Below are 26,188 nucleotides of genomic sequence, written 5' to 3'. Positions count from 1 at the left end.
GGATGCCGTCACAGAAACCCTAATGGTCTTATATTTCAGCAACACATAGGTAGAGAACGGGGCAGGGAGAGGGTTTCTTTACGAAATAACTTCTTGTCTAGAAGTCTCACACTCAACTAGGAGAGAGGAAGTCACAAACCGGCCACTTGTGTAATCAGGGTTATTTGTCATGGAAAAGCCACAGGGGAAAGGTGATGGCAAGGAGGCCGCAACCTCCCTTTTCTCGGTGCACACATCTGTTGGTAGGAAGAGGCAACTCTGCATACCTTTACTAAAGGCCATCCTGGGTCTGTATGTGTAAGCCACACGTGTGTGTCTGTGAACATTTATGACTTATGTGCTAACACAGGAAAAGACACTCCCTTTGATCAGTTAAACAGAGTTTGGTGAAATTAGCTCTGAACTAGAAACCAGAAAACCTGGCTTCTCTGCCTTCTCTCTTACTGATGTGGCCTCTGGCAAGCCCTTCACCTTGGCGAGCCTCGGTCTCCACCTCCAAAAAGTGGAAGTCATGAGATCTGTCCCAGAGAGCAGGTGAAATAATGCACGAGACAGCACTGTATTAAAGTATAAGGTAGTTCACTACTGTAGAGAGTCATGATTTATTATGAATAAGCAGGAAAGAATTCAGATGCCAATTATTTAGCTATCTTTTCACTAAGCTAGGTAATCTAGCCAGAAGGTGGATGGGTAAGATTATCCCCACTTAGGTGCACGGTCTGTATGTGAATCTACAGCACACAGGTGTCTGAGCTCTATTATTGACAAACCTATTTTAATTTGCTATATTGTTTCTAATTCTCTTCCGGATCTCCAAGCAGTAAAAAATACCAAACTGAGAAAAGTTCTGTGCAAATTAACTGGGCCAGAAAGAATTTTTACCACCTGTTTGTAGATGTAACTTATTTGTGGCACTAATTTCTAAGGAATGGAGCATTACTATGATTACAATGGTCTGTTCTGATGTGAACCTCTTTCCTCCTATAATTTCACCCCTCTAAAATCTGCCCCAAATTTCCTGATGTTAAGTACTAAAGAAGTTTTATGTTTGTTTGTCTGCATTAAGATATATTTCCTGAAGGTTTGGGAACCTAAAATTAGGATATTTAATAAGCAACTACTGACATTCATCACCTTCTTTAGGATTTACCGCTCACCCAGTGACGTTATCTTTCCTAAGCTAAATTAAAAGACAAATTCAAATCCTGCATGGTAGCCACCAAAAGCATATATTTGAAAAACAGGATTCAGTGTGCCATTTGATGCATTATTTAATGGTATGCAAATTATAAGTCAGACAGTTAGGAAAAACACACTTCAGCATTAATAAACAGCAACACTACTACTACATTAATTATGATATTGCTATGATTTATTCCCAAGTTTTGCATTTTGATTCTGCTTGAAAATTTATGCCATCTGATAAGTGGTAACCTAGTTCCCCTCCTACATCTCCTGCCCATTTCTCAAATCTGTTCCTCCTACCCACCCGATGGGTGTCTGTAGGAAACGGGTACAGAAATACAAAGTCATAAGCAGCCGCATTGTCTTATAAGCATTAAAAATTAAAGAACAAGCAAACACCACCTAAAGCTCCAACATTTATTGTGTCAATGTTAAGCACACTTTTTAAAAGACAACATAGAATGTATAGAAACAAGGGGTTGGGGACTCATGCGCATTTCCACAATACGGGTAATTAGGCTGGCTGGTTTCAGAAGGGCCAGGGCATCACTCATGACAGCGATGGTCCACGGGCCCTCTCTATGGGACTGATTCACTGTTCCAATGTGGGTCTGTTTTTTTGTTTTTACTTTTTATTAAAAAATATAAATAAAATGGCACTGCAGGTCCAGGCTGGAAGGACTCTGCAGGACTCTGTCTTCGCACAACGGCTTCTTGGAGGCTACTGTCAGAAAACATCACAAACTAGCAGGATGACAGACCACGCTGACGTCGACTGGGCGGCACGCGTCCACCCCGCCCCTGGGGGCTTCAAATTTTCTCAGAACTTAAGGGCTCTCGAGCTTCCATCCGAAAACTGCCACACATCTTGAGCTCTCTGGGTACTACGCCGAATGGGGGTGTGTGAAGAACCTAGAAAGAGGTTGGAGACAGAGGAGGGGGAAAAAAAAAAGTACAGGTGTGACTTGGCCCAATGATTTTCTGTTCTCTAACTAGCTTTTAAAAATTAGAACTTAAACCAACCACAGGTCGAGCCACTGGCATCTTAAGCATGATTTCAAACTCAGTCTCCCCTCCCCAAGTATCTCTGACCTCTGAGTGGTCTTCCCACGCCTCCCTCCCTTCCGTCCCCCCAAGGAGGACCCAGGTTCCCCCACCCCTGCCCAATTGTATGATAGTCCTAATAAACTCGGGACACACCTGGAAGGAAACACTTGCCCTTATGACTGAGAAAACTTATTAAGAAACAGTCCTTTGGTTGAGGAGAGCGGGAGAGGGAGGAGGGAAAGGGGACACCTTCTCAAAATAATAATAAAATTATAAAGAAACAAAAAATCAAAACTGATGTAAAAGCAGCACAACGAAAACATGAAATGTCATCAAGTTCAACGTCAAAGCAGCCAATGATTTACAAGAGGCGAACAAATCTCTGAAGAGAAAACCAGAACCCAAAAGAGTTGCTCTCAAATTGCACCAAAAACTGCCTGTAGTTTCTTTCAAACATGCAGTTTTCTTTTCTTTTTTGGAAGGGGGAAGGCAATGGTGAAGGGAAGAAGGGAGTGGTTATTTTCCTCCGGGGTTCCTCCCTTGCTGTGGACATTGACTTGAAGCAGCAGAACTGGGAGTCCGGATGTGCCGAGGAAGAGGGCTACCACTGTGGCATTCCAGGCCTCGTTGCCACGGCGACCCGAAGCAGGGGCCTGGGGCCTCCTCTCCCCTGACTTGGCGCCGCAGGAGGCCCGGGGTCTGGAGCTCAGCTGCTCTCGCGCATCCCACCCCTGAGCAGAGCAGCGGAGACCTGGGCTGAGGGGCATGCTGTGTCCAGGTGGGTTCTGGGGAATCCCATTCCCAGTCCAGCGCTAAGTCACTGTCGTCGAGGCCCCTTTAGCTGAAACCCCAATCAAACCCCTTCGTCCAACCTGCTACCAATATTCAAAGCCCTAATAGACAAAGTATATCATGGGCATATTCCACGTTCACAGCTATTTAAAAAAGCACAGCCCCCTATATGGGTTTAGGGGCTCCCGCTTTAGAGGACACTTGGGGAAATGGCTTAATTTGCCTCTTCTACCATCCCTATGAAAGATCTGATACACGTGCTCCCTTGAAATAGTTTTTGCCACTTTACAGAAAGGAAAAACAGTATTTGGATCAACCATCGAGCTGTGTTCAGCCAAGTTTAGGTTCTTAAGTACAATGACCCGTGTGAACTGGATTGGTTTCTTTCCCATTTGGAAGGGAGGAATTAATGGTATCCCATGACTGTAGATGACACTGAGAAATAGAGAGAGAGAGAGAAAGAGAGAGACAGAAACAGTCCCATCCCCCTAAAGGCTGAGTCACTGCCCACGTGCTGTATGTAGTAAATGAAACAGCGGGCTAATGGGATAACGAGATGCCAGCAAGCAGAAGTGCACACCCGACAACCCATGTCCACAGTTCATAGCTATAGCAGCCCTAGAGTAAATACACATCATCTCAATTCCCTCTATGTGTTCCGATGTCCATTTCTCTAACAATGGGTTGTTTATTCTCAATTGGGAAAGATGCAGGGCTTTAGGAGACACCTAGGAAAATCTGCTAGATGGCTCATGCCTTTTAAAAGTTAGCAGTCTTTTAAGAAACATTTTTCCAAGCAGGTTGAGAGAACTCTGCCAATCCCATCCTCATATCGGCAAAGTTCCCACAATTTTTTTCACAGGAAGTTGTCTGAAAAAAAGAGAATGGGATGGGTACATTCCTGAACACACCAGGCCCAGGGACAATGGAGTAACAGAATCGTAATGAGGAACACACAGTTACAACACAGTCATAAGAAGTCATGTTCGTGTGTGTACGGAGGGGGAAAGAGACTTAAAACAAGAAAACACGGTATTTCCTCCCTCAGTCTCTGTGAGCAAAGGGCTACAAGCAGGAGAGGATGGGGCCTGAGGCTTCTCAACTCCTTTTCAGGAAGGCCCGAAATAATCCCAGTACTTTTCAGCAAACTGTGTCTTGAATAAACCACCTCATTTCCTTATTTCTCCAATTGGAATTATACCTAAGCCACCCCCCGCCACTTCCTTTCAAATTCTCACTTCTAGCATTATGAATATATACAATATGTACTTATTGCATATACAAAAATGGTATTTAAATAAACAGTTCTATATCTACAGAATGCCCTGGGAAAAACTCAACTACTTCATACTTCCTGCCACGGCCAGTGCAAATGAAGAACTGTGTTCACCTCACTTCTTAGTAACCTTTGTAACGTGTTGGTTCCAGCCCTTTTGTAGGTCCTAAACAAAGAAAGGATAGCAAATGGGTTCAGGAAGGAGGTAATATAGGCACTGGCAGAGTTTCTGGTGTAAAAGCTGTGAGAAATAGAATTTGCTGTATTCCTGTTTATTAAGTTGTTCTCAAATGAAGATTTAAAAGAACATTTTAAGCATCAGGAGTTCAGGTATGTAGGAAACATTCCATCAGCATGTCAAGCCTGTTACGAAAACTTACTTGAGGATTTTAAGAGATATTAATGTTCTTAGTAGTTCCTCATTTAAAAAAATAGATCATGAATTCATCTTACTGTTGGAAATTTGTATGTTATTTTATATTAACGTTTTAAATTTAAAAAAAAAATTTAGAGTTCTGGATACAAAGTGTCATTTATAAGTGATATTCATGTTGGCTAGGTTCTCATGCTTTTATTGTTCATCAGCTTCAGAAATAATATTTTATCAGAGGATTTCAATAAGTCAGGAGACTGAGTAACCTGAAGAACCCGTCTCCCAATAAATTTATTTAACTTTGGGACCATGTAAATCAAACATAATCTGTGATTTATCACCAGATGTTTGCACTCCTCCCCATTCCCCATTTGATTTAAGAAATTTGAACAGACAAGTATACAATATCCACCATTAATTCTGTCTGTCAGGATGCAAAACCTAATTACGCTAAGAGCATCATATACTGAGAAATTAAAATGAATACTGTATATAAAACCTGCACAGTTGCACTCATAGCTCCTAATAAAAGAGTAATAGGGACACACAGAGGTTTTATGGACATTTAATATGGTGGAGTCGAAGTCACCACATCTAAAGCTGGCATGGCACTGGGGAATTATTTCTATCTGTCTTGAGCAGCATTTTGGGTTCAGTTTTGGAGAAACCTAATCCAAAACACATACAGTATATCTTTTCTAAGTTCAGTGACAAACATCAAGTTCTCAAGGTACCGCACGCCAACCCCACCCCAGCTCCTAGGTAATGTTCTCCAACATCCTTTCTCAGTGGATTCCTCTAGCCCCACTCTCTCCTTCCCACCCAAACTGGCTTTTCAGAAAACATTGACTTTCTCTACACTTTAGAAAGATAAAACTATTCTTGCCTCAGATAAAAGGCATGACATGAAAAGGCCACCTCACAGGCACTAGGGCATAAGAACTGAGCGACAAAAAAAATGCTACCACAAGAAGACAACAGAACGGCTTTTGTTTTGGTTTTTTACAAAAATAAGAACAATGTCATATTCGTTCATCTACACTGGGAACAGGGAGACGATATCACAGAGGTATGTGTTTAGTAAAGCAAATAGATGCTGCAACATGCAGTATTTGTAAAATTGACAACACAGATTTCTAAGGAAGGATTTTTAAAATAGACCTCACTGGCTGGTCAGAAGATAACTGAAGGGTATTCCCGCCCTTATTTGCTGTCATCCAGGAAGACCCTATCAAAACACGTAAAGTAATCTGTAGCATCTAGGGTTCCTGGGATCTCAGAACCACAAGGCAAACCACTATGCATCTCAGGAAATCAGTGGCTGATTCCAAAGATTTCACTATGTCTGACTAAACCCCTAGTGGCTGCTTTCTTTTCTTTTTTCTCTCTCTCTCTTTTTTTCTCCCTCTTTTAAAAGAAACAAAAAACAAAAAACAAAACCTGATGCCTTTGTTTCCAGATTTTTAGATTTGAAAAGTGGGGTTATTTGGTTACAAGAAAAGACTCTTACATGGAAACCAAAGAGCTGATTTAAAAAATATATATATTTTTTACATTATGTTCTAAGATAAAGCAAGGATGGGAGAATAGAAAAGAACTTTTAGACAACAAGAACAGCAAAAAATTTAAAGGAAATAAAAGTCTAAGATGCTATTACCAGCAAGTTTTTTCACTTATATTTGAATGGATTTCTGCTAAGAGATGGAGTAAGTTTTTAACATCAGACTGAAAACACCTTCCATTTCTTAAAACTATTCTAGAACTGTAAAGCCTTAAAACTATGTCCAGGGTTTGAGGTATGTCTATTTTAATATAGTAAGTACTTTATGTTCCTTTAGGGTATAATACACGCATCAGAATGCCCATAGAAATAATCCTGAAAAAGACTGACTGGCCTTCTCTTAAAACCTGTTATTTTCTTGAAAGTAATTTACAGAGTGTGTCAAATGAGGACACAAGAAGCTTACAATGTGTACTTTAATTTTTTTTATTTTTTTCAATAAAGGGACAAAATGGGTGTATGAACAGGTTAATGCAGACAACTGCCAAAAAAACACAGACAGTGGTTTTTCCAATAGAACTTAACAAAGACCAGAAACAAATACAATAAAAAGCCAGGTTGTAATGACCTTTGGTCATCTAAATAAAAAAAAAATAAAAACAAAGAAAAATAAAAGATCAAATTAAGTGCCTCTGTTTTGAACAGGGCACATAAGCAATAATAAATAGTGACTCCCATAGTAAAAGATAAAATTTCAAGTTACGACAAACAGCTTTCATTACAGGAATAGAAAAGGCCAATAACAAAATATTCTGCATTGCCATTTACAAAAAAGTATTGACTAAAGCGGGCTTTCTCTTTAATATGCTTTGCATATGAAATTCTTTCCAATCTAAATATAAAGCACCATTTAGTTTTTGGCAATGAAAAAAACTGCAAAACATTGGTTGTTTTTTTTTTTTTTTTTTCCTTTTTTTTTCTTTCTTTCTTTTACTGCATATGAAGGTAAGATGCTGGAATGTAGGGTGATAGAAGGAAAGGGACAAAAAGCACACTACATAACAAACCAACGTTATTAGCTTGCAGTACTGCATACAGTATGGCAGCAGGAAAAAGGAACAAAAAAGGATATGTACAACCCCTATGACAGCCATCCATGTGACATTCTAGCAGGCTCCCCCAAACCGCCATTATATGGCTTCTCATCTGTAATGTCACATGTTTTTGTTTCTCTCTTTTTTTTGAAGCATACAAATAATTTGCAGTATATTATCCTGCCAAATTAAAAAAATATACTGTGGCAGCCTGTCTTTTTTTTTTTTTCCACTACCGAAAAAGGTACATTGATACCTTTTAAGAGAACAAGCAACAGTTAAAAATACAAGCTTCAATATAAATACTATAGTGCCTAACACTAGATGAACATTTAATTCAAATACCATTCTAGAAATACAGAAAAAAGACCATAAATGTATTTTAGCATAGGAATCAACATGAGTGTGCATTTTCCTATATTTAAGTACTATATAATCTTAAACCTTTCCCCAATGTATGTTTTTTTTTTTACAACCTGAAGAGCGGTGTGTATCCAAGGCATAGAATTTCCACTACCATTTTTAAATGGATAACAAGTCTTGTAACACCACCAAGACAATGGAACCCTAAAATGCAGTTCCCCCCTAAACATAATGAAGTGTTTTCTTAAAAAATTTTTTCTTAACATTTATATTTAAAAAAGTTTTGTACAAAAAAATCCTTGCACTGTAGAAGCGAAAGCAATCATTCATTTCTATGTTAAGTGTATTCTGTTTCCATTCACAGCGCTTGCAATGTTGCGTCCAAGTAAGTAAGCTCAATAGTCAAGTAAATGGCTGGCAAAGTTTTTTTTTTTTTTAGTTTTTTAAAAATGCTCCTCAATGAGATTGTGTTCAATTTTTTTTCAGCATTCTTGCAACTTTTCCCTTAAGTATAGACCTGTAAACTGGGAAAATTGTACAGTGCACTTAATTGTCCTATCTGAGCAGGTTTATTTTATACTCAACCTCTGTATCTCTGATTAGAGAAAAGATACAGATATCACAGGCAGAGTCAAGTGCTATTTGAACACCAACTGGGGCAGATGCTAGCTTAATAAAAAAGAAAAAATTAAAAAAAAATAAAAACAAAAACAATGAATCCTCTTCCATGTTAACACAAATAGCACACAGTGTATGGAAAAGAAATGAAGTACAACTTTTAGGGAGCACAGACATATATACTGCTACTCTTAAAATTCTTTCTCTTCTTTTTTTAAGAATGTCACATTTAAACGCAAGTCTTAAGAATTCATAGTTAATCATCATTGTATCAATATTAGCTTATATACCTGTTCTATTTTAAATGGCAAATAATACCACGTTGTGCTAATAAATCATATTATTTTCTTCTGTTCCCCTCTGTCAAACCTTATTGTCAGCCTCTTCCTTTCAATATGGTATCCAAGGTCTTAAAGTTTATCATTTGATTGTCCACTTGACAACCAAGTAGATCTGGATCTATTTCTTTTGGTGCCAGAATTTTTAAAGAGACATCATTAAAGCAAATATCTTCATAAAATGAACTCCTTACTAGTGTATTTAGTTGCGTTCCAGGGCTTTTGCACATTACACATTCAATTTAATCACTGTTTAAAAAAAATAAAACTTTGGGCAAAACAGCCCATTTCTTTTAAGCTCTCACCAGGAGCAAAGTAGCTTTTATACTGGTATAATCAGTTTTGTTTATAAAATTAAACTAAAGGAAAAATGATGATTAACTAGGACATAATGGGTCATATTTTTAGGTAGCCATTGTTGTGAGAAATACAATATAGAATTATATGCTAGTTCCTAAGGTTTATTACCTCACCCAATGCTGAATTAAGCTACAAGTTTATAACAAGTAGAAAGAACCATCAATGTGGTTTCAATAGATCCAAGGCACTCATATTTTAAAACCAAATGATAGAATAAACTTGTTCTGTTTTTCTGTTAGTTTGTCAATTCAAGGCCTTTTCTTCTTCCTCTCCAATTGATACATTTAACCCTTTAGAGACAGACATTTAGCTCATAGAGATTTTTTTTCCGTGCTATCTATTCTGTCTATAGAGGGTTAATCCAAAGACTGTTTTTCCTCCTCACGTTATAAAATAAAACTGTACATGATATGTATTACAGAATGTATGCAGCATGGTCTTTTTCTCTCTCTCTCTTTTTCTCTCAAAACGGAACTGGAAACAGCAACATGTTTGCTCAGCAACGAATTAGGGACAATTTAAAATAGCCATAACATACCATACATGCTGTCTAAGTTTAAAAAAAAACATACACAACATGTAAATTATTGCACAAGAGAAAGGCTCAAAGTTTGCGTAAAATGCAATAGTATTGCCCCATACAGATCATGCATTCAAACGGTGAGAACATAAAGGAAAAAAAAGGAAAAAGAAAAAAGAAAAAGAAAAAGAAAAAAAACAGGTGTGCTGGTGACAAGCACTCTCATATTCTTAGCTTCATTACTTGTTTGTTTGTTTGTTTGTTTAAATCACATGGGACTAGAAAAAAATCCTACAGGGAGTGGGGCTGGAGGGCGATGGGGAAGGGGAGTGGTGAAAAAGGGGGTGTCAGGTGGGAGTGAGGGAGGGGTATTAATATACCTCTATTCAGTTTTTATATCATTATTCAACACTCGATCACTGTGCCATTTTTTCATGTGTTTCTCCAGGGTACTGTACACGCTAAAAGGCATCTTACAAATTTCACATTTGTAAACGTCCTTCCCCACCTGGCCATGCGTTTTCATGTGCCTGGTGAGCTTGCTACTCTGGGCACAGGCATAGTTGCACAGCTCGCATTTATAAGGCCTTTCGCCCGTGTGGCTTCTCCTGTGGACAGTGAGATTGCTACAGTTCTTGAAGACTTTCCCACAGTACTCACAAGTGTCGCTGCGTCTGCCCTCTTTTGAGCTGGGCCTGCCCGGGCCCGGACCACTAATATGGGGCGTGCTCCCTCCACTTCCCGTGCCGCTGCGCCCCGAGATCCCTCCGTCCAGCTCCCCGGGCGGTGTGGAGAAGCGCAAGCTCCCGTTCTCCGAGGAGTGCTCCGACGAGGAGGCAAAAGGCGATTGTCTGGAGTCTCCGAAGCTAAGGAAGGGATCTTTGAGCTGCCTGGAGGCCGCGTAGCCGGCGAGCCACTGCGAGTACACGTTCTCCGTGTTGGGCATCGCTGCCGGGGGCAGGTCGAACTCCTTCTCGAGCTTGATGCGCTTAGAGAAGGGGCTCAGCGAGCTGGGGCTGCCCAGCAGCAGCTTTTTGGACAGGCCCCCCGAGGCCGACTCGCCCGGGGAGCAGCCACGGCCGTTAACAGTGCCATCGTCTATGCGGTCCGACTCGCCGGCCACCGAGTCTTCGTCGCAAGTGTCCCTGTGGCCCTCGGCCTCGGCCAGGTGGCCGCGCTTATGCTTCTCGCCCAGGACCTGGTGGAAGGCCTCGCTGAAGTGCTGCATGGAGCTGAGCACCATGCCCTGCATGACGTCGGGCAGGGCGCGGCTCTCGTCGCCCACGCCCACCACCGCGCCCCGCGAGCTGTTCTCGTGGTGGCGCGCCGCCTCCAGGCTCAGCCCGAAGCCGTAGTCCACCCTCTCGCTCTCCGTCAGCTCCTCCTCCTCCTCTTCCTCCTCTTCTTCCTCTTCCTCGTCGTCCTCCTCTTCCTCCTCATCCCCGTTCTCCGGGATCAGGTTGGGGTCGTTCTCGCTCTTGAACTTGGCCACCACGGACTTGAGCGCGCTGCTGGCGCTGCCCACCAGGTCGCTGGTGCCGGGTTCCGGGGAGCTGGCGGTAGAGAGACCGTCGTCGGACTTGACTGTCATGGGGGACGATTTGTGCATGTGCGTCTTCATGTGACGCTTCAGCTTGCTGGCCTGGGTGCACGCGTGGTCGCACAGGTTGCACTTGTAGGGCTTCTCACCCGTGTGGCTGCGCCGGTGCACCACCAGGTTGCTCTGAAATTTGAACGTCTTGCCGCAGAACTCGCATGACTTGGACTTGACCGGGGGCTGGGAGGGAGGAGGGGCGGATTGCAGAGGAGGGAGGGGGGGCGTCGCCAGGAAGGGCGGCTTGCTACCTGGCTGGAATGGTTGCAGTAACCTTTGCATAGGGCTGGGCCGGCCTGGGGACAGCGGTGGGCTAGACGTGTTCCCTGCCAGCTCTCTAAGTCTCCTAGAGAAATCCATGGCGGGAGGCTCCATAGCCATTGGATTCAACCGCAGCACCCTGTCAAAGGCACTCGGGTGATGGGTGGCCAGGGCCATCTCTTCCGCCCCCAGGCGCTCTATGCGGTGGGGGTCCAAGTGATGTCTCGGTGGTGGACTAAACAGGGGGGGAGTGGGTGGAAAGCGCCCTTCTGCCAGGCCGGAAGCCTCTCTCGATACTGATCCTGGTATTCTTAGCAGGTTAAAGGGGTTATTGTCTGCAATATGAATCCCATGGAGAGGTGGCTGGGAAGGACATTCTGCACCTAGTCCTGAAGGGATACCAACCCGCGGGGTCAGGGGACTTCCGTGTTCGCTTTCTAAGTAGATTCTTAATCCATGAGTGTTCTGTGCGTGTTGCAAGAGAAACCATGCACTGGTGAATGGCTGTTTGCAAGTTGTACATGTGTAGCTGCTGGGCTCATCTTTACCTGCAAAATAATACAACACCAACATCAATGTTTAATCACTGAGGCAGGCATCAGCAATTGCTTATTTATGTTCCACCTCCAGCCTTCCCTACCGCCACCCCTCAACCCCAAGGCCTAAACCCTCACTGACCTACCCCTGTGCCTCGCACGTCTGAGCATGGGTACCCAGTAAATATTGGTCCAATCAGTCTTCCTGCCATTAAACTCAGTTCTAGGAATTTGATATCCAATCCCCAGAGCAGAAAAATCGTGGCCAGTTCTGGCTTGAGGATGAAGGTCCCTACATTCTAGGCACCTCAACAAATGTCTTCTAAACTTTCCAGTCCCATCAGCTGTAGTTTGGGGCAAGCCATCTCATCTCCATGTGCCTCTGTTTCCTCTTCGTTAAGTGAGAAACTTGGACAAGGTAACCCAAGGAAACTTTTTGGCTTCCTAAATCCCAGCTTTCTATTCCCCCCTGGGTGGCAGGTGAACTTTCTAAATAGGCAAACATTTCATAGAGATTCAAAAAAGGGGGAGAAGGTCAACTCACTACAATGTTATATGGCCCTAGAGATGCTTTCAGTCTTAGTCTGAAACACGCTAATTGTTGATATTGTTAAAATGAGAGGGTACTCATAAAATACTTCCATGGAAAAAAGACTAGCAACATTCTCATATCCCAGACTGTGGGAGGATCAGTGAGTCCCAATTTTGGTTCCACAACACCCCATGGGGACGCCCATTTTTATCTCAAAGAATGTTTAAAAATCTGAAAGAAAAACTTCATTCAGATTTAATGGATAGGCTGTATCCAATCTTTAGGAGTTGTCCCCCAGTCAGATAAATGCAAGTCTGGAAAAGTTAGGAGGAGTGGCTGGTGCCGACTTAAGCAGACACAGCATCCTAGTTTAAGGAACAGTTAAAGCAGCCAGCACCATGACAGGCAGCAGGCTGAGAAATGCTACACTATCCTCCTCCTCATTATTTTGAGAGGCTAACAACGTGAACCAAATTATACAACATCCTGCGCCCTCGGCTGAGACTCAGCTCCAGTTGAGAAAGAAACAGAAAGATACAGTTCAGCTAGTCAACTCTGGCCAGTAGCCAAGCCGTCTGGAGAGGGGCCCTGCTTAAGTCACATTATTTCCCTTGCTGAAAAGAAACCAAGAGTGGTAAATGCCACTTTGGCAAAGAAGGGCCAGCTCGACTTCACAAAATCTTTCATTTGGGGAGATGGCTAAATTAAATATATATGGGGAGATAGCTAAATTAAATATATATATATGGAATAACTAACCAACAGTTTACTAGTCAACTACAACATTAAAAAGGGCAGAAGTAATGGTAGCCAAAGGACAAGGATGAGAAAAACAGAAAACTTCCCAGGGATTCTGAAAAAAACCTTAAAATACAACTGAGTAATAACAAACTTTTCTCCTTTTACAAGAAAGGCTACAAGAGTTCCTTAAGGCCACAGCTAGTATTTGTCAGTCAACTTTCTAAGAAGGGAAAAAAAAAAAAAATCTACCAGGGAGGTTAATAGTGAGAATGAGGAATTAATCAATTATATGATGCCTCCATTTAGCAAGTCAGAAAGAAAAGCCGGCAGGGTCTTCTCAGAAGCCCCCAAACACTGGTATTCCAAAACAAGCCAGCCTTGCTCAAGCACTTGTCTAAATAATGGACTCCTGCCCTGACCTTGTAATTTACTTTACAATGCATTTATAATCCCACTCAATATATCCCACTCCTGGGTAAATCTCTTAAACAAGATTAGATGGTAAGATACCAAAATTAGATTTCAAACATTTGTCTAATGTGGAAGGGGGAAAAAAGGCAGAAAGATTTTCAAAGAAAATGCTGACATTAGTATCACATTATCTGCCTATTTTTGTTTGCCTCCTCTCTTCAAAGGGAAATAAAAAGCTTCATTGAGAGCATTTTCATAAATTTTTTGTTGTTGTTGAACAATGACTTGGGTCCCAAATAGGCTGGAAAAAAACTATCTGGTTCCAACTACATGATCCTCTGTGGCTTCCTCCTTGTCCTCCCTAGGTCTCTGCATGACTATCATACCCATTTAGCCTGACAATGTGAGTTGGGCAAGTAAAAAGATTTGTCTGATAATGCAAGTCCTTAACACGTTCATCACTCCAAATGCCTTAAAATTATATTTTACCTTATAAAAAAATCGATAGAAATCCAGGACTGGACTCATAATTAGTGGTGCTGGTTTCACATGTGCCATGAATGTAGTCATTGATAAATGCCAAAATCTGTGGCATACAGCACTACATCAAGGATCTCATTTGTATCCTTTCAAAGAGGCTTAAATGAGAAAAGTCCATTTTATTTTGCTGCCCTGAGCGTCCTAAACTTTTTTTCAGAGCTAGTTATGTGATCATGCTACAGTATGTTAACACTGTGATGTTATCCTCCCTCTCTCTCATACATCAGGTCAGAGAAAATGGCATTTTATCTTATAATGAGCATACAACATACAGTTTTCACTATCGCATTTTAGTATTCCCATCAACTAGATATTCTAGATCATGAGGGCAGCTAGTGTAATCATAATGTCAATGAGAAGGGCTGTTACGATTGAGACTAAAGATTACATGGAGAGAGCTGCTTTGAAACTGGTAATTATTACCAGTCCACTAATAGCAAATGATGCATTACAATTTCACCATACAATCTGTATTTCACTCAGCTTGTGCCGGTGTACCATATTATATTACAATGCTCACAGATTCTAAATTCCTAAACTGCAGTCATCAATAAATGTGTTACTTGCCATAATTTGTGAAATTACTTTGTTCATAACATCTTTGATGATTTAGAAAGACCAGAATTGATTTCCTGTATGGCAAAATTGGGGCTACATTGACTTATTGATGTGTAAAATATAATAATATTCTTCATTTACTCTGATGAAAATCAACTTCTCAATTTGAGAGCCTCATTGGGCATTTACAGGGATTGTTTTGATTTAGAGCAATAAACTGACACCTGGCCCCTAAGCATAGGAACTTGAGGCATCACAAGGGTTAAAATCAGCTATTAGCCCACCTACTGACTTTTATCTTATTTCATTTTACTTTATGGGAAGGAATGACCCCCATTTCTAGTATGTCACCAACGTGAAAAAGTCATGTGATCTAAGGCTCAAGATTCAGAAGAACAAGGAGGCCTGAGATGGGAGCCCTAGCTCTATTATTCACCAGCTTGTAACTCTGGGATAGTCATTTGATTTCTCTGAGTCTTAGAATTCCTATCTGTAAAATGAGCATAAAAACAGTACCTGTAAAGAATTGTTGGGAGGTTCAAATGACAGAAGTATATAAAAGCCCTCTGTAAACTATCAGGTCCAACATGAATGTGAGTTTTCATTACTACCAGGGGTGATTAATTACTGAGGGTAATGACTAACCACATTACACACCCCGAACGGCTTCCAGAGAAGGTCCCAGTCCAGGCCTTAACCCAGGCCAAAAGGAGACTGTAGTGAAAGAGCAGGGGTGACTGGCACACAGCAGGGCGGCCGAAGGGAAGTGCTATGAGCTCTAGAAGCCGGGGGCAGCAGGTTAATGCTGCCAAGTGGAATGGGCATCAGGTTTGTTCTAGAGCTTTCTGGACCCCCACAACCCATTTCCACATACCTTGTTCTGGTCACTCCTAAACTGGTCCTGCCGGCAGAGGCACCAGTAAACTACGTACCCTCCCTTTGTGGGAAGGTGGGAGGGGACAGGGGTTCCCCATCAAGCTCAGACTTTCCTACCAGTCAAATCAAACTCCCGGCCCTCAGGAAGACCAGGCTGAAGACAGAGACCTATGTTTCCCTGGCCAGCAGCCCTTGGCCTCTCAACTCCACCCTCCTCTCAACTGCTCAACTGCCTTCTCTCCCTTCCCTCCAAAAGTGGCTCCGTTCCCACAGCCCCATGCAGGCCCCAGACGCCCCCAGCAACAGGAGAGCTCTCCCCACCCAGCCAGCATGCAGGGACTAGAAACCGTGAGTCCAACCCCCTAAACCCTCTGCAATCTGTGACCTAACCCAGGCTTAGGCCCAGCTTGGGGGAGGGGGGCAGATGAGGTGCTTTTAACCCCTGAACCACCCAGCCCTCAGGACCTGAGGGCTTATGAAATTCACACAATAACTCTTTGTTACCTAGGATTACCTAGGAGTTAACAAAAATAAACAACTGGCTTTGAATCTGGTCTCAGGGTGCATGCCCTGCTCTTCAGATACCATTTACAAGATGGATAAGTGTCGTTTCCCTCCCATCTAAAAACAGTCCCCCTTAGAGCCTTAACTCTGGTATCTTGCTCTTTGTTATTCTCTTTCCATGACCCTTTTCCTTTTCTTTTTTTTTCTTTCCACAGCAGGTTATTTTTCATTTACTTTCAAATAAAAATTAGAGGTCACACTTCTTTTCTTCTTGAACCTGCTTTTTCGTGTTTAGGGCGGAATCACTGCCCACCCCCCAACCTTTTAGCCATGCATGATTCATCCCATGTCTTCCTACTCAGAGAAGCAAACCGTATTATTTTCTAAAACAATATCTTTCAGAAAACATTTGTATAAATGGACAAATTTAAGTTTCATAAAATGGTCCCTACTATAAAAGCTCGCTTGAACAAGTAAATGGTGGTGGTGGTGATGGTGGTGGTAGTGGTGGTGATGGTGGTGGTAGTGGTGGTGGTGGCAGTGGTGGTGATGGTGGTGGGGGTGGGGGTGGTGGTGGTGATGGTGGTGGTGGCGGTGGTGATGGTGGTGGTAGTGGTGGTGGTGGTGATAGTAGAACCTTCACATTTTAACTACAATGATGTGCATTTTCCTCTAAAACTAGGAGAAAAGTAAGTCAAAATTATGTGTGATCACGTATATATAAAATATACTATGTACAAATACACATGTAAATACATGAGGAATATGTATTAGAATAACTCTGGAATAACCCTAAACTGACTGCTTTTGATTCTGGCCTTGGCTAAAGATGTGTGCGTTGGCCGGGCGCGGTGGCTCAAGCCTGTAATCCCAGCACTTTGGGAGGCCGAGACGGGCGGATCACGAGGTCAGGAGATCGAGACCATCCTGGCGAACACGGTGAAACCTCGTCTCTACTAAAAGAATACAAAAAACTAGCCGGGCGAGGTAGCGGGTGCCTGTAGTCCCAGCTAGCTACTCGGGAGGCTGAGGCAGGAGAATGGCGTGAACCCGGGAGGCGGAGCTTGCAGTGAGCTGAGATCCGGCCACTGCACTCCAGCCTGGGCGGCAGAGCGAGACTCCGTCTCAAACAAACAAACAAACAAACAAACAAAAAAAAAAAAAGAAAAAAAAGATGTGTGCGTTGGACTACACCTGAAGTCCTAAATGAGGCCACAGGAGTGAATGTCCAGTAATAAAATGGGCTCCAAAGGCACAGGCATATTCAATCACTAGCCATGGAGCCAGACAAGACCCTGGGGAGAAGACCCACAGGGGTGAGCTACTTTCAGCTCCCAGCCTCCAGTGAGGAAAGAAAAAGGGGAGGCAAGAAGTCCCTCTGGGGCTGAGTGGAGTGGGGAGTGTCTGCCAAGTGAGTAATGGAATAATACATATGACAATCTATTTTGGAAGTAACTCCGTTCAGTACTTAAAAAGTAAGGGCAATTTCCAGAAACTGTCATCTCTATACACATGGACATTTGTAGAAGAAATAAGGCTCAACTTACAAATACCCTGCGGGGCATATTCTGCACTCATCCCAGGCGTGGGGATTAGAGCTCCATGTGCAGAACGAGGGGAGGAGAGGCCCCTCCAGTGCAGAAGTTTATCTGTGAAAGAAACCCAAAATCAAGCACTACAGCTACAAACAACGTGCATCGTACACCACAGGATATCACATTTCAATTCCATTAAAACAGATTAACATCATTACAACAGCCTTGCAGATAGTTAACAGGCCCAAGGCCTGAAACAAAAGAAGAGTGGAGAGTTATTTCCCACAGTTTCTGTTTTGTTTTCAATTTCGGTCTTTTTGACAAAAGGGAAAGGGTTTGTTTTAGGAATGGGGAGAGGTGATCTTTAGTTCATTTGCTTGTTTATTTGTTGTTTGATTATTGTCTTGTGGAAAGAGATGTGTAAACAGCAAGGGGAAAACTGGTAATATTGTGGGTAGCCTGGAAACATGGGGGGGGGGGCGTTATCTGCAAGGCTGGTTTACATGCATACATTAACTTTATAGACAAACCCAAGCAAAAAACAAAATGCTGATAGGAAATGAGTAGATTTGTGAACCGTTTTTTATGGGACAGAGTCCCATTCTGCTTTCTCTGTCCCTCTGCCCCCCTCTTCCCATGCTATATTTATGATAGAGCCTTCAGTGACAGGGGAACCTTGGGCATTTCTGGACTGACCTGGGCCATACTCTAGAGTCCTGTCAATGGGAAACCCTATACAGATGTGGCTTCTCACAATACAAAGCAATGGAGGATAAAGATTAGACTTCTGGGTCCAAATAACTTTGGCCATTACATGACAAGGAAAGAACCAGCATTCCAATAATACCAGCACCCAGAAACCCTGACCCACCTTCACCATTTTATTGTACTTTGTTGCACTCTGGTGAAGACAAGTGACTTTTCACACTAATATAATGAATCTGATAGTCAACGAAACATTTCTAGCACTGAGATTTTTTTGAGAAGAGGAAAATTTGGTTTGTGCAGTCTGGGGATTTTATGGTGTATGTGGTAAGTGCCTAGCTTTTCCAAGTCCTCCTCTAGCTAACTAACCATATAGTTGTCCATCTTGAGACAGACTGGAGGATAGATGGTGCAGGAAACGCTCTGTGTGTTCTAGAGGTTTGGAGTTCGTGATGATTGGGGAGGGCAGGAGAGAAGAAAAACAGACTTTGATGGTGAATAAACAGTATGTTTTCCATTAGCTTAATATTAAGAGCACTTAGAAGTGTTGTTGTTGTACTCTAGGATAGCAGGTCTCAAGTGTAAAATACATCCTGTTCTCCTTATATAGAGCACACTGCCAAGCACAGCCAAGGCAGTTGGGATAAGATTTCCTTTCGCGAGGAGCCTGGTGGGTAACAATGGTGTGCTGCTGAGAAGGCTCTTACACAGACAGCATAGGTCTGCTGTTACCAGGCCTGCAGAGGGAGGCCCTGGTGGAAGCACCACCTAGCCTGAGACTGTCTACAGAGACATTTCATCCTCTCTGACCTAAAACAAAATAAACAACCGCAAAGTGAACCAACACAAGCAGGAAGACCGGACTTAACAAACAAGTATGTCTACATTTGACTGTTTATGTCAACTGAATTGCGAGAGTAGTGTAAAATTACTACAGATTTTGTCATGGCATTTTTCAATGAGAAATCTGAGAATCCATTTTTGCACTTGTTTTTGCCTCAGCCGTTCACTAAGTTTGCTGCCAAAACAGACATCCTTTTCTTAGGAAACACACGCAACCCGGGTATCTCTGTGATCCCAGCATAAAAGCAACAGGTACTTGGATCCTTGTATGGGGAGCATCTAATTTCAAATTCTCTGCCACTTACTCTGGGAAGAGACCCTGAAGTGCTTCAGCAGGCCTCCAGCAAGAAATGGGAGAACTGCTGACCTAATCCATGCTTAACCCCTCGCATAAATTTCTGGTTGGCAAACTCGTCTACAAACCCATTAGCCCTAAACAAGCTGACTGCAGGACCAGATCTCTATAGTGTCAAGCCATGTGGCAAAGTGAGGTCTCATCTGAGTATCTGGCAGCATCATTTATTTTTGTTTTTGTTTTCTAAGTTGTAGAAAACCTTAGCTATCATCAAGTCTGTCCCTTCATTTTACAGATGGGGAAACTAAGGCCATGAGAAATTAAGCGACTTGCCCATGGCTACACTAATGGTTAACCACAATGTGAAGATTAGAATTCATCTCCTGACTCCTGATCCAGTGATCATTCCTGGGAATCTGTCTCTTCCCCTCTGCTCTTACTGCCGTGGTCTTCACTGCCCAATAAGAAGGTCCTGTTTCTGCTGATCCATTAGGCAGTACTTAACAGTCCTGGGGAGGGTCCAGCCCAGCAGTGTTACATGGGGCTTTCAAAAGGTGCCAACGAACTGACTTGGTCTCACAGCTGGAAAACAAGGCCTGCTCTGCTGCCGGGGCCTCCTGGCCTCACCTTTGCTGTGTTCACCCTCTACCTCTGCTTCCCCTGCAGAATTAGACAGCTGAAACCATTTCTATCAGCCTAAGAAGCTATTTACTTTAGAAAAAAGCACACTGTCTTTGTGAGACTAACCCTTGCATTTATCTTCCTCCAGGAAGAGGGTCAAAGCAAAGCCAATTGAGGACCCCAGCTGATTCTGCTGCTTCTTCCACTGAACACATCCATAATATTCTCTTTGGTAAGTAGAATCGACATTCCCACATGAACTGGAAATGCTAAATTGTTAATAGCCTCCCTAGGGCTTAACTTCTTGCTATGATGCCTTCAATTATTTCATCACAGCTTAGACAAAGTAAAGTATCACAATTAATGCTTCTGAGCGTCAAACTCAAGGAGCAGCTCTGCCTTCCCAGGCCAGGGGGCGGGGTGGGGGAAGAGCTGCCCCTGGTTGAGGGCCTCTTCTTTTCCCACCTTCACTTTCATTCTCCCCAGCCAGAGATGGGCTCTGGTTGCTGGCCAGGAAGTGGGTGATCTAGTTATGTCCTCTTTATTTCTTTGTTGGTGCTCTTAGGCAAGTGATTCTCACAGTGCAGACCCAAGCCCACCCCCGATCAGCATCACCTGGGAGTTTGTTGGAAATGCAAATTCTTGGGCACCACCTCAGACTTACTGAATCAGAAACTGAGGGCAGGGAAGCAGCAGTCTATGATGAATAAATTCTCCAGGTGATTCTGATGCACACTCAAGTTGAATCAGCACTGCTGTCTTAGGGGAAGGGAAGTATGAATGCTGGAAGCTTTGAGATTCCCTGGGCAGAGACCCATGGGCCATGAGGCTGTTATCCCTCCTGTCCAGGACCCCACCCCCTTTAGGACTGGAACAGTCAAAATCAAATTAAGCTTAGGGAATCCCTAAGGGTCCCTCCATTAGGAAATTCAGGTTCCACCCTCCGTCTGTCATTGATAAAGACAGAGAACAGGTCCAGGCTCTCCATCACTTTGAGGGCCTTCTTAGCATGAGACTACACCCAAACCAGCTTGTGCCAGACAGATTGTGTCCTCACTGCTTCCATAAAAGTCGACATGTCAGAGAACACAGCTGTAGCAACAGCACGGACAGAGCAGGAACTGGACTCTTGTTTCCCTTTCTGGTCTCTCAGATGGGACACATTTCCCTTTTCTGTCTCAGTTTTTTCAAATGTCTTACACTTTTCTGGTGGAAGGTGTTTCAACCTGTTCTATTTCATAAAGGTCTCTCTAGACCCAGCATTTCCACTTGGGGCCTCAGAAATGCCTTACACATTATTAGGTTGCAAAGTTTCCTTATGGCTGAATTAAAAAATAATGACTCTTATTTTTCAGGTCTCATTAAAAAATATGCAACAAACTGGGAATGGCTTTGATTTAATGTTATACATTTGGTCACTTTACATTTCTACATATATTGGATACCAACTTTTGACCCAGAGCTCTAAGCCCAGTGGGATGCTCCTGGAATTTAAGGTCATTAAATCAAGTTTTTTGGTTTCCTCAAGAACGTCTCAAAGATTCCTTGACTATTAACATGCTATTTGTTTCTGAAACTAATCACTGGGTGTGTAATTCAGCCACATTACTGTCTACTAATCAACAGGTAACACTGAAGATGTCCAAATGTCCCAAAACAGCTAAGCAAAAAAGCATCATTCCAACACATTTAATTACTGCTTTGGGAGCCCAACTTTAACAGGTACTAAAACCACAGGACTCTCCACAGGAGTATATAGATGTGTGCTATTCACTAAAAAGTATGTGTGTGTGTGTGCAAGCGTGTGTATATGTGTGTGAGCATGTGCATGCATAAGTCTGTATGTGTGTGCATGCACGTGCAAGTATGTTTGTGAGCGTATGTGTGCATGTGTGAGCGTGTGCATGTGTATATGAGTGCATGTGTGCATATGTGTATGAGCGTGTGCATGCATGCTCATGTGCATGTGTGTATATACATGTGAGCGTGTGCATGCGTGTGAGCGTGTGCATGCGCGTGTGAGCGTGTGCATGTGCGTGCATTCACATGTGCATGAGCGTGTCCATGCATATGTGTATATGTGTGTGCCTGCGTGTCTGTGTACGTGTGTGAATGTGTATATATTTCCTAAACATATGTTTTTAGATAATTTCCCTGTTTGTTTTTTTCAGTAAGACAGGCACAAAAGCAGTAGAGCTGTCCCACATGGCGTGGGCTATCTCATGACGCTGTGACCGTCCTTTCTTTCACCCTGGGTCTTCAAAAAGAGAATGGATGACACTGTGTTGAGGAGGGGTCTCTATATTGGTGACAGGCCAAAATACAGGACTCCCTACAGTCCTTTCCCGGTTCTTAAAACTCAAGTCCCTCAGCCCTTCCATGTAGCCACCTTCTAGACTACACTTAAAATGCATCCTGAACATTTGTAAAGCACCCTGAAGGAACCTATTCCAGTTCTGAATCCGATTACTAGGTTCAAGTCACACAAATAACAACAGTGCAGCTAGTCTGAGCTAGAGGCTTCTTTATCTAACTGCAAAGTAAATGTCCTTTCTATTCAGCCGCATCTAGCTCTTGACCCTATGTTTACCATAGATACCAGTTCTTCTTGCTTAGATTCTCTGACTTATCAGAGTATTAGAGAGCAAACATTAGCTATGCCTGTCTTGAGTTGTGTCAATCTGTAATGAAAATGTGCCAGCTTTATCATCACTCACAGACTTCTTAATTAACCTTCTGATATTGTCAAAATCGCATTCTCTTTTGTTCTAGAAATGAGCATTTACATGAGCATTTTTTTTCCTTCATTGCTTTTTTACTGGCTAAGGTTTTACCAAATCCTGATGTTCTTTAAAAAGTGTATTCTGCAAAAACAAAAGAAAGCAATAATTACAGACACTACAATACAGAATTTCTTCTAGAAACTCGCTCATGGTCCTTAGATTCCTTGATACTTCACCAGTGACTTTAAATAATATCAATCACTCATTTTAAAGCTCTTTTTTGATCAATGCTATCCTCTCAGAGCCTTGATTATTCAAACAACGGGTTACTAACTTCACCTTTTAAGAGTTCTCATCCTAGGCTTTTTCTCAATAAAGGGAAGAAGTAGAGATGACATTTTGCATGACCCTTTATCTATAAAAATGCCAGGCACCAATCTGTCAGGCCTAAACAAAATTTTTCTGCAAGCTGTGTCTTTAACATAAGCAAAGCATACAATTCCAAAAAAAAAAAAAAAAGTCTTGCTTTTCTGAAGAGTAACTAAGCCAAAGACATTGTGTTCCATCTTTGTGTTGAAATGCAGATTTCCCACTAAAAGGCAAATCCTTCATTTCAAAAGGTTGAATAGGATGATACTTAAAAAAAGAATTCCAGCTGGTTAAATTTAGGGTGTTAAAAAAAAAGTTCACTCCAATAATATTCTTTGGCTCTGGGCCCAAAGTATTTTCACTTGATCGTGAATTAGATAAATTTTTATTATACTTTAAGCTTTTGCCTTAGAATGGTGGAACTTATCTAGGAGACTGAGAGGGCAGCTGCATAAAAAAGACAAATTGTCTTAGGACAATTTGTTTTGTTTGTTTAATCACATACCTCACTATGCAAAATGTGTGTCCCCCAGGATAAATTCCATTCATTCATTCTCTCATGCATTCATTCAACCTCTCATGCATTCATTCAACAAATATTTACTGAGTGCCTACAATGCCCAAGCAATGGGCTAGCCACTGTGGGCAGTACAAAGAAAACACAGACACAGATTCTCCCACAGCAGGCTTCATTTAGTAGAAAAGGTAAGGCCTGCACAGAAATTGCTCTACCCCAATGCAGAAAGTGTGTCATGAGAGAGGTACAGATGAGCTGCTATGGAAATTCAAAGGAAGATAAATTACTTCCATTTGGAAGGGAGGGAGAGAGGCTTTGGGAAAGAGGAAAACTTATGAGTTAAACCTGGAGAGCCAAGAGAAAGGATTTCCTAGATAAAAAGAAAAAGCAGGTAAAGATGCTCAGAGAGAAGCAAAGCCCAAGGTGGGCACAGAGTAAATGGGGCCCAATAGGTGGTTACATTCACATCAAAATATTGCACACTGATTCATCCAGTTGACAGCAGAGGATACGACCATCTAAATAAATCCTCTGAAGATTTCTGTGACATCTTCCGTTTTCACAAGTGCGTATTTTCCAATTTCACATTTTCTGAAAATAAGGGACACAGCCATGTGGACTCTTGTGAAACTCCATGAAGTTTCATCTGTTCTGTTTTTCCCCCACCTCAATTGTTTCTTCCCCCAATGAGTGTGGGTGGCCCGCTAAGGCAAAATTTACTATGTTTTATTCCTCTGAGTCAGACAAACAAGTGTTGATAGCCATGTTCTTCCTTGCAATACTGCCTTCCTGGCTTAAATAATCTATTTCGGATGTCTCATTGCCAGTTTAAGATGGGCTTGTACTTGCTGACACATTTTCAACAAATGACTGTGCAAGAAACATTGAGATTTTCCTACACTACTTTGTCTCTTCAATCATCAACTTGACCATCCCTCCAAATTTCCCCTCTTTCTTCTTTTCAAAGCCATGGTGAGGATAGGGGTGCCCTTACTCCTGCTCTGAATCCTCAGTTGAGGATGTTTGTGTGTAGTGGCAGCAGGGAGAGGGGTGTAGCCTTGCCTCCGTCGGAGGTATTTATCAGGTTATTTGGGAGCTACTTTCAGAGATGCCCTTGCTCTATGTATTCCCACTGCCACCACTCCCCAGTTTCTTTTCTTCCTTTAGGAAGCAGGGACTTGTTCCTCTGGACTGCTAGAGGGAAGTCAGGAACCTAAGTTCTGCAGCCCCAACTCTGCAACTCACCAGCTGTTTCGTGACCTTGAATAAATCCTTTCTTCTTTCTGGCCCTAAGTGTTTCCATCTTTAAAAGGAGAAGACTGGATTAGACGGGTGGCTTCTCTCTCCTGCCTCCCATGCCAGTCCAGGCCTCCTTCGGACCAGCCGAGAGACCTACTATAGGCCATGCTAGAAGCTGGCCAGGATACACCTGTTCCCCTCACGACCTTGACCTGGATGAGGAGGGCCTTATGGGAGAGTTCAGGGCTAGGCTCAGTCCCCACGCTAATCCTTAGGCTTAGAGAGTGAGCCTGATGGTGGATTTCAACCTCCTGGGACACAGTCTTGCAAAGTTCACCTGTCTGAGCTTCAAGGAGGAAACCTAGGTGTGTCCTGAGCCAATGAGACTGAAGGTCAGAGAACCAGGAAGAAACTTCCCCAAACCCAGGCTAAATGTCAAGGGAAAAGGTCTCAGTGGCTCATGCCAGAAGGCCAGTAGCAAAGCTCGGCCTCATGCCAGAGCCTGGCACCCACTGCTCACGAAGGCACACACAGGACTCTAAGAAAAGGGAGTCCTCTCCCCAGCGACCACAAACCAGGACAGCAAAGCCCAGCACCCTGTGGTCCTTGCCCTCCCCCCACACCCCATCAGCATGGAGTTCTTGGAAAGCCATGTGTAAAATGAATTTCTGTAAAATAAATCACATTTGCTAACTAATGTAATTTCAGAGATGTTTCGTCACCCTTCCAGGCTCATTGAAAATTGGCAGGGCTTCTAACATTTTACCTTTTAAGTGTGTCTTCCTTCCCCCCAACCCCCAATATCCTCTCTGTCAAGTAGTTAATGATCTGTAAACAAACACTTTAAATTCAGTGGGGGAGCTCACTATTTAAAGAAACCCTGTGGAGAAACCTTTTGAAAAGTTAACAATCTTTCTGTAATGTGAAAAATCACTCTCTAATTTATCAGTTTCCATTAATGAGATTTTTGTGTGTATTGGACCTTCTGAAAGTGGAGCTCAACTGCAATAGATGCCTTTGTAGTTAGAAGGGACGATAAAAGACGCTGCCCTGAACATATTTCTGTCACCCGAGTTGTCCAGCTTCACACAAACATATCACAAACACCCCAATGCCTCCCTACCCCACTCGAGAAATGAAGAAAAGAACGGAAAATCATCATTCGGACACCTGGAAAGCCTTGCAAACCACACTTGCGTTTCTCCCAGATTAAGTATTAGATACCTGAGGAAGGTGAAATACGCATTTTCAACTGAGCATTCAGGAAGAGGCATGGGGCTGTGAAGATGGATGCGATGAGAATGACCATTTGCAAACGTTT

The 26,188-nt window shown here is 42.7% G+C and overlaps 1 protein-coding gene across 8 annotated transcripts in view; it reads right to left on the bottom strand.

Annotated features, from left to right (window-relative positions):
• Positions 1-1,255: 1,255 nt before the first annotated feature.
• Positions 1,256-26,188, bottom strand: part of BCL11A (BAF chromatin remodeling complex subunit BCL11A) — a 101,267-nt gene continuing 76,334 nt past the window's right edge. For 2 of the 8 annotated variants that reach the window (XM_010377592.2, XM_030921407.1), the window contains exons 3-5: positions 17,568-17,669; positions 9,848-11,870; positions 1,256-2,097 (exon numbers count right to left, since the gene is read on the bottom strand). In XM_010377592.2, coding sequence (XP_010375894.1) covers positions 9,850-11,870; positions 17,568-17,669 — 2,123 coding nt within the window. In that variant the 3' untranslated portion in view covers positions 1,256-2,097; positions 9,848-9,849. The remainder of the gene's footprint in view (positions 2,098-9,847; positions 11,871-17,567; positions 17,670-26,188) is intronic. The other 6 variants (XM_010377610.2, XM_030921409.1, XM_030921408.1 and 3 more) reach the window with 5 other exon arrangements.

Source organism: Rhinopithecus roxellana, chromosome 17, assembly GCF_007565055.1.
Source record: "Rhinopithecus roxellana isolate Shanxi Qingling chromosome 17, ASM756505v1, whole genome shotgun sequence".
NCBI classification, from domain to species: domain Eukaryota; kingdom Metazoa; phylum Chordata; class Mammalia; order Primates; family Cercopithecidae; genus Rhinopithecus; species Rhinopithecus roxellana.
The sequence above is the reverse complement of the archived record's forward strand: the minus strand, read 5'-3'. Positions and strand labels throughout refer to the sequence as shown.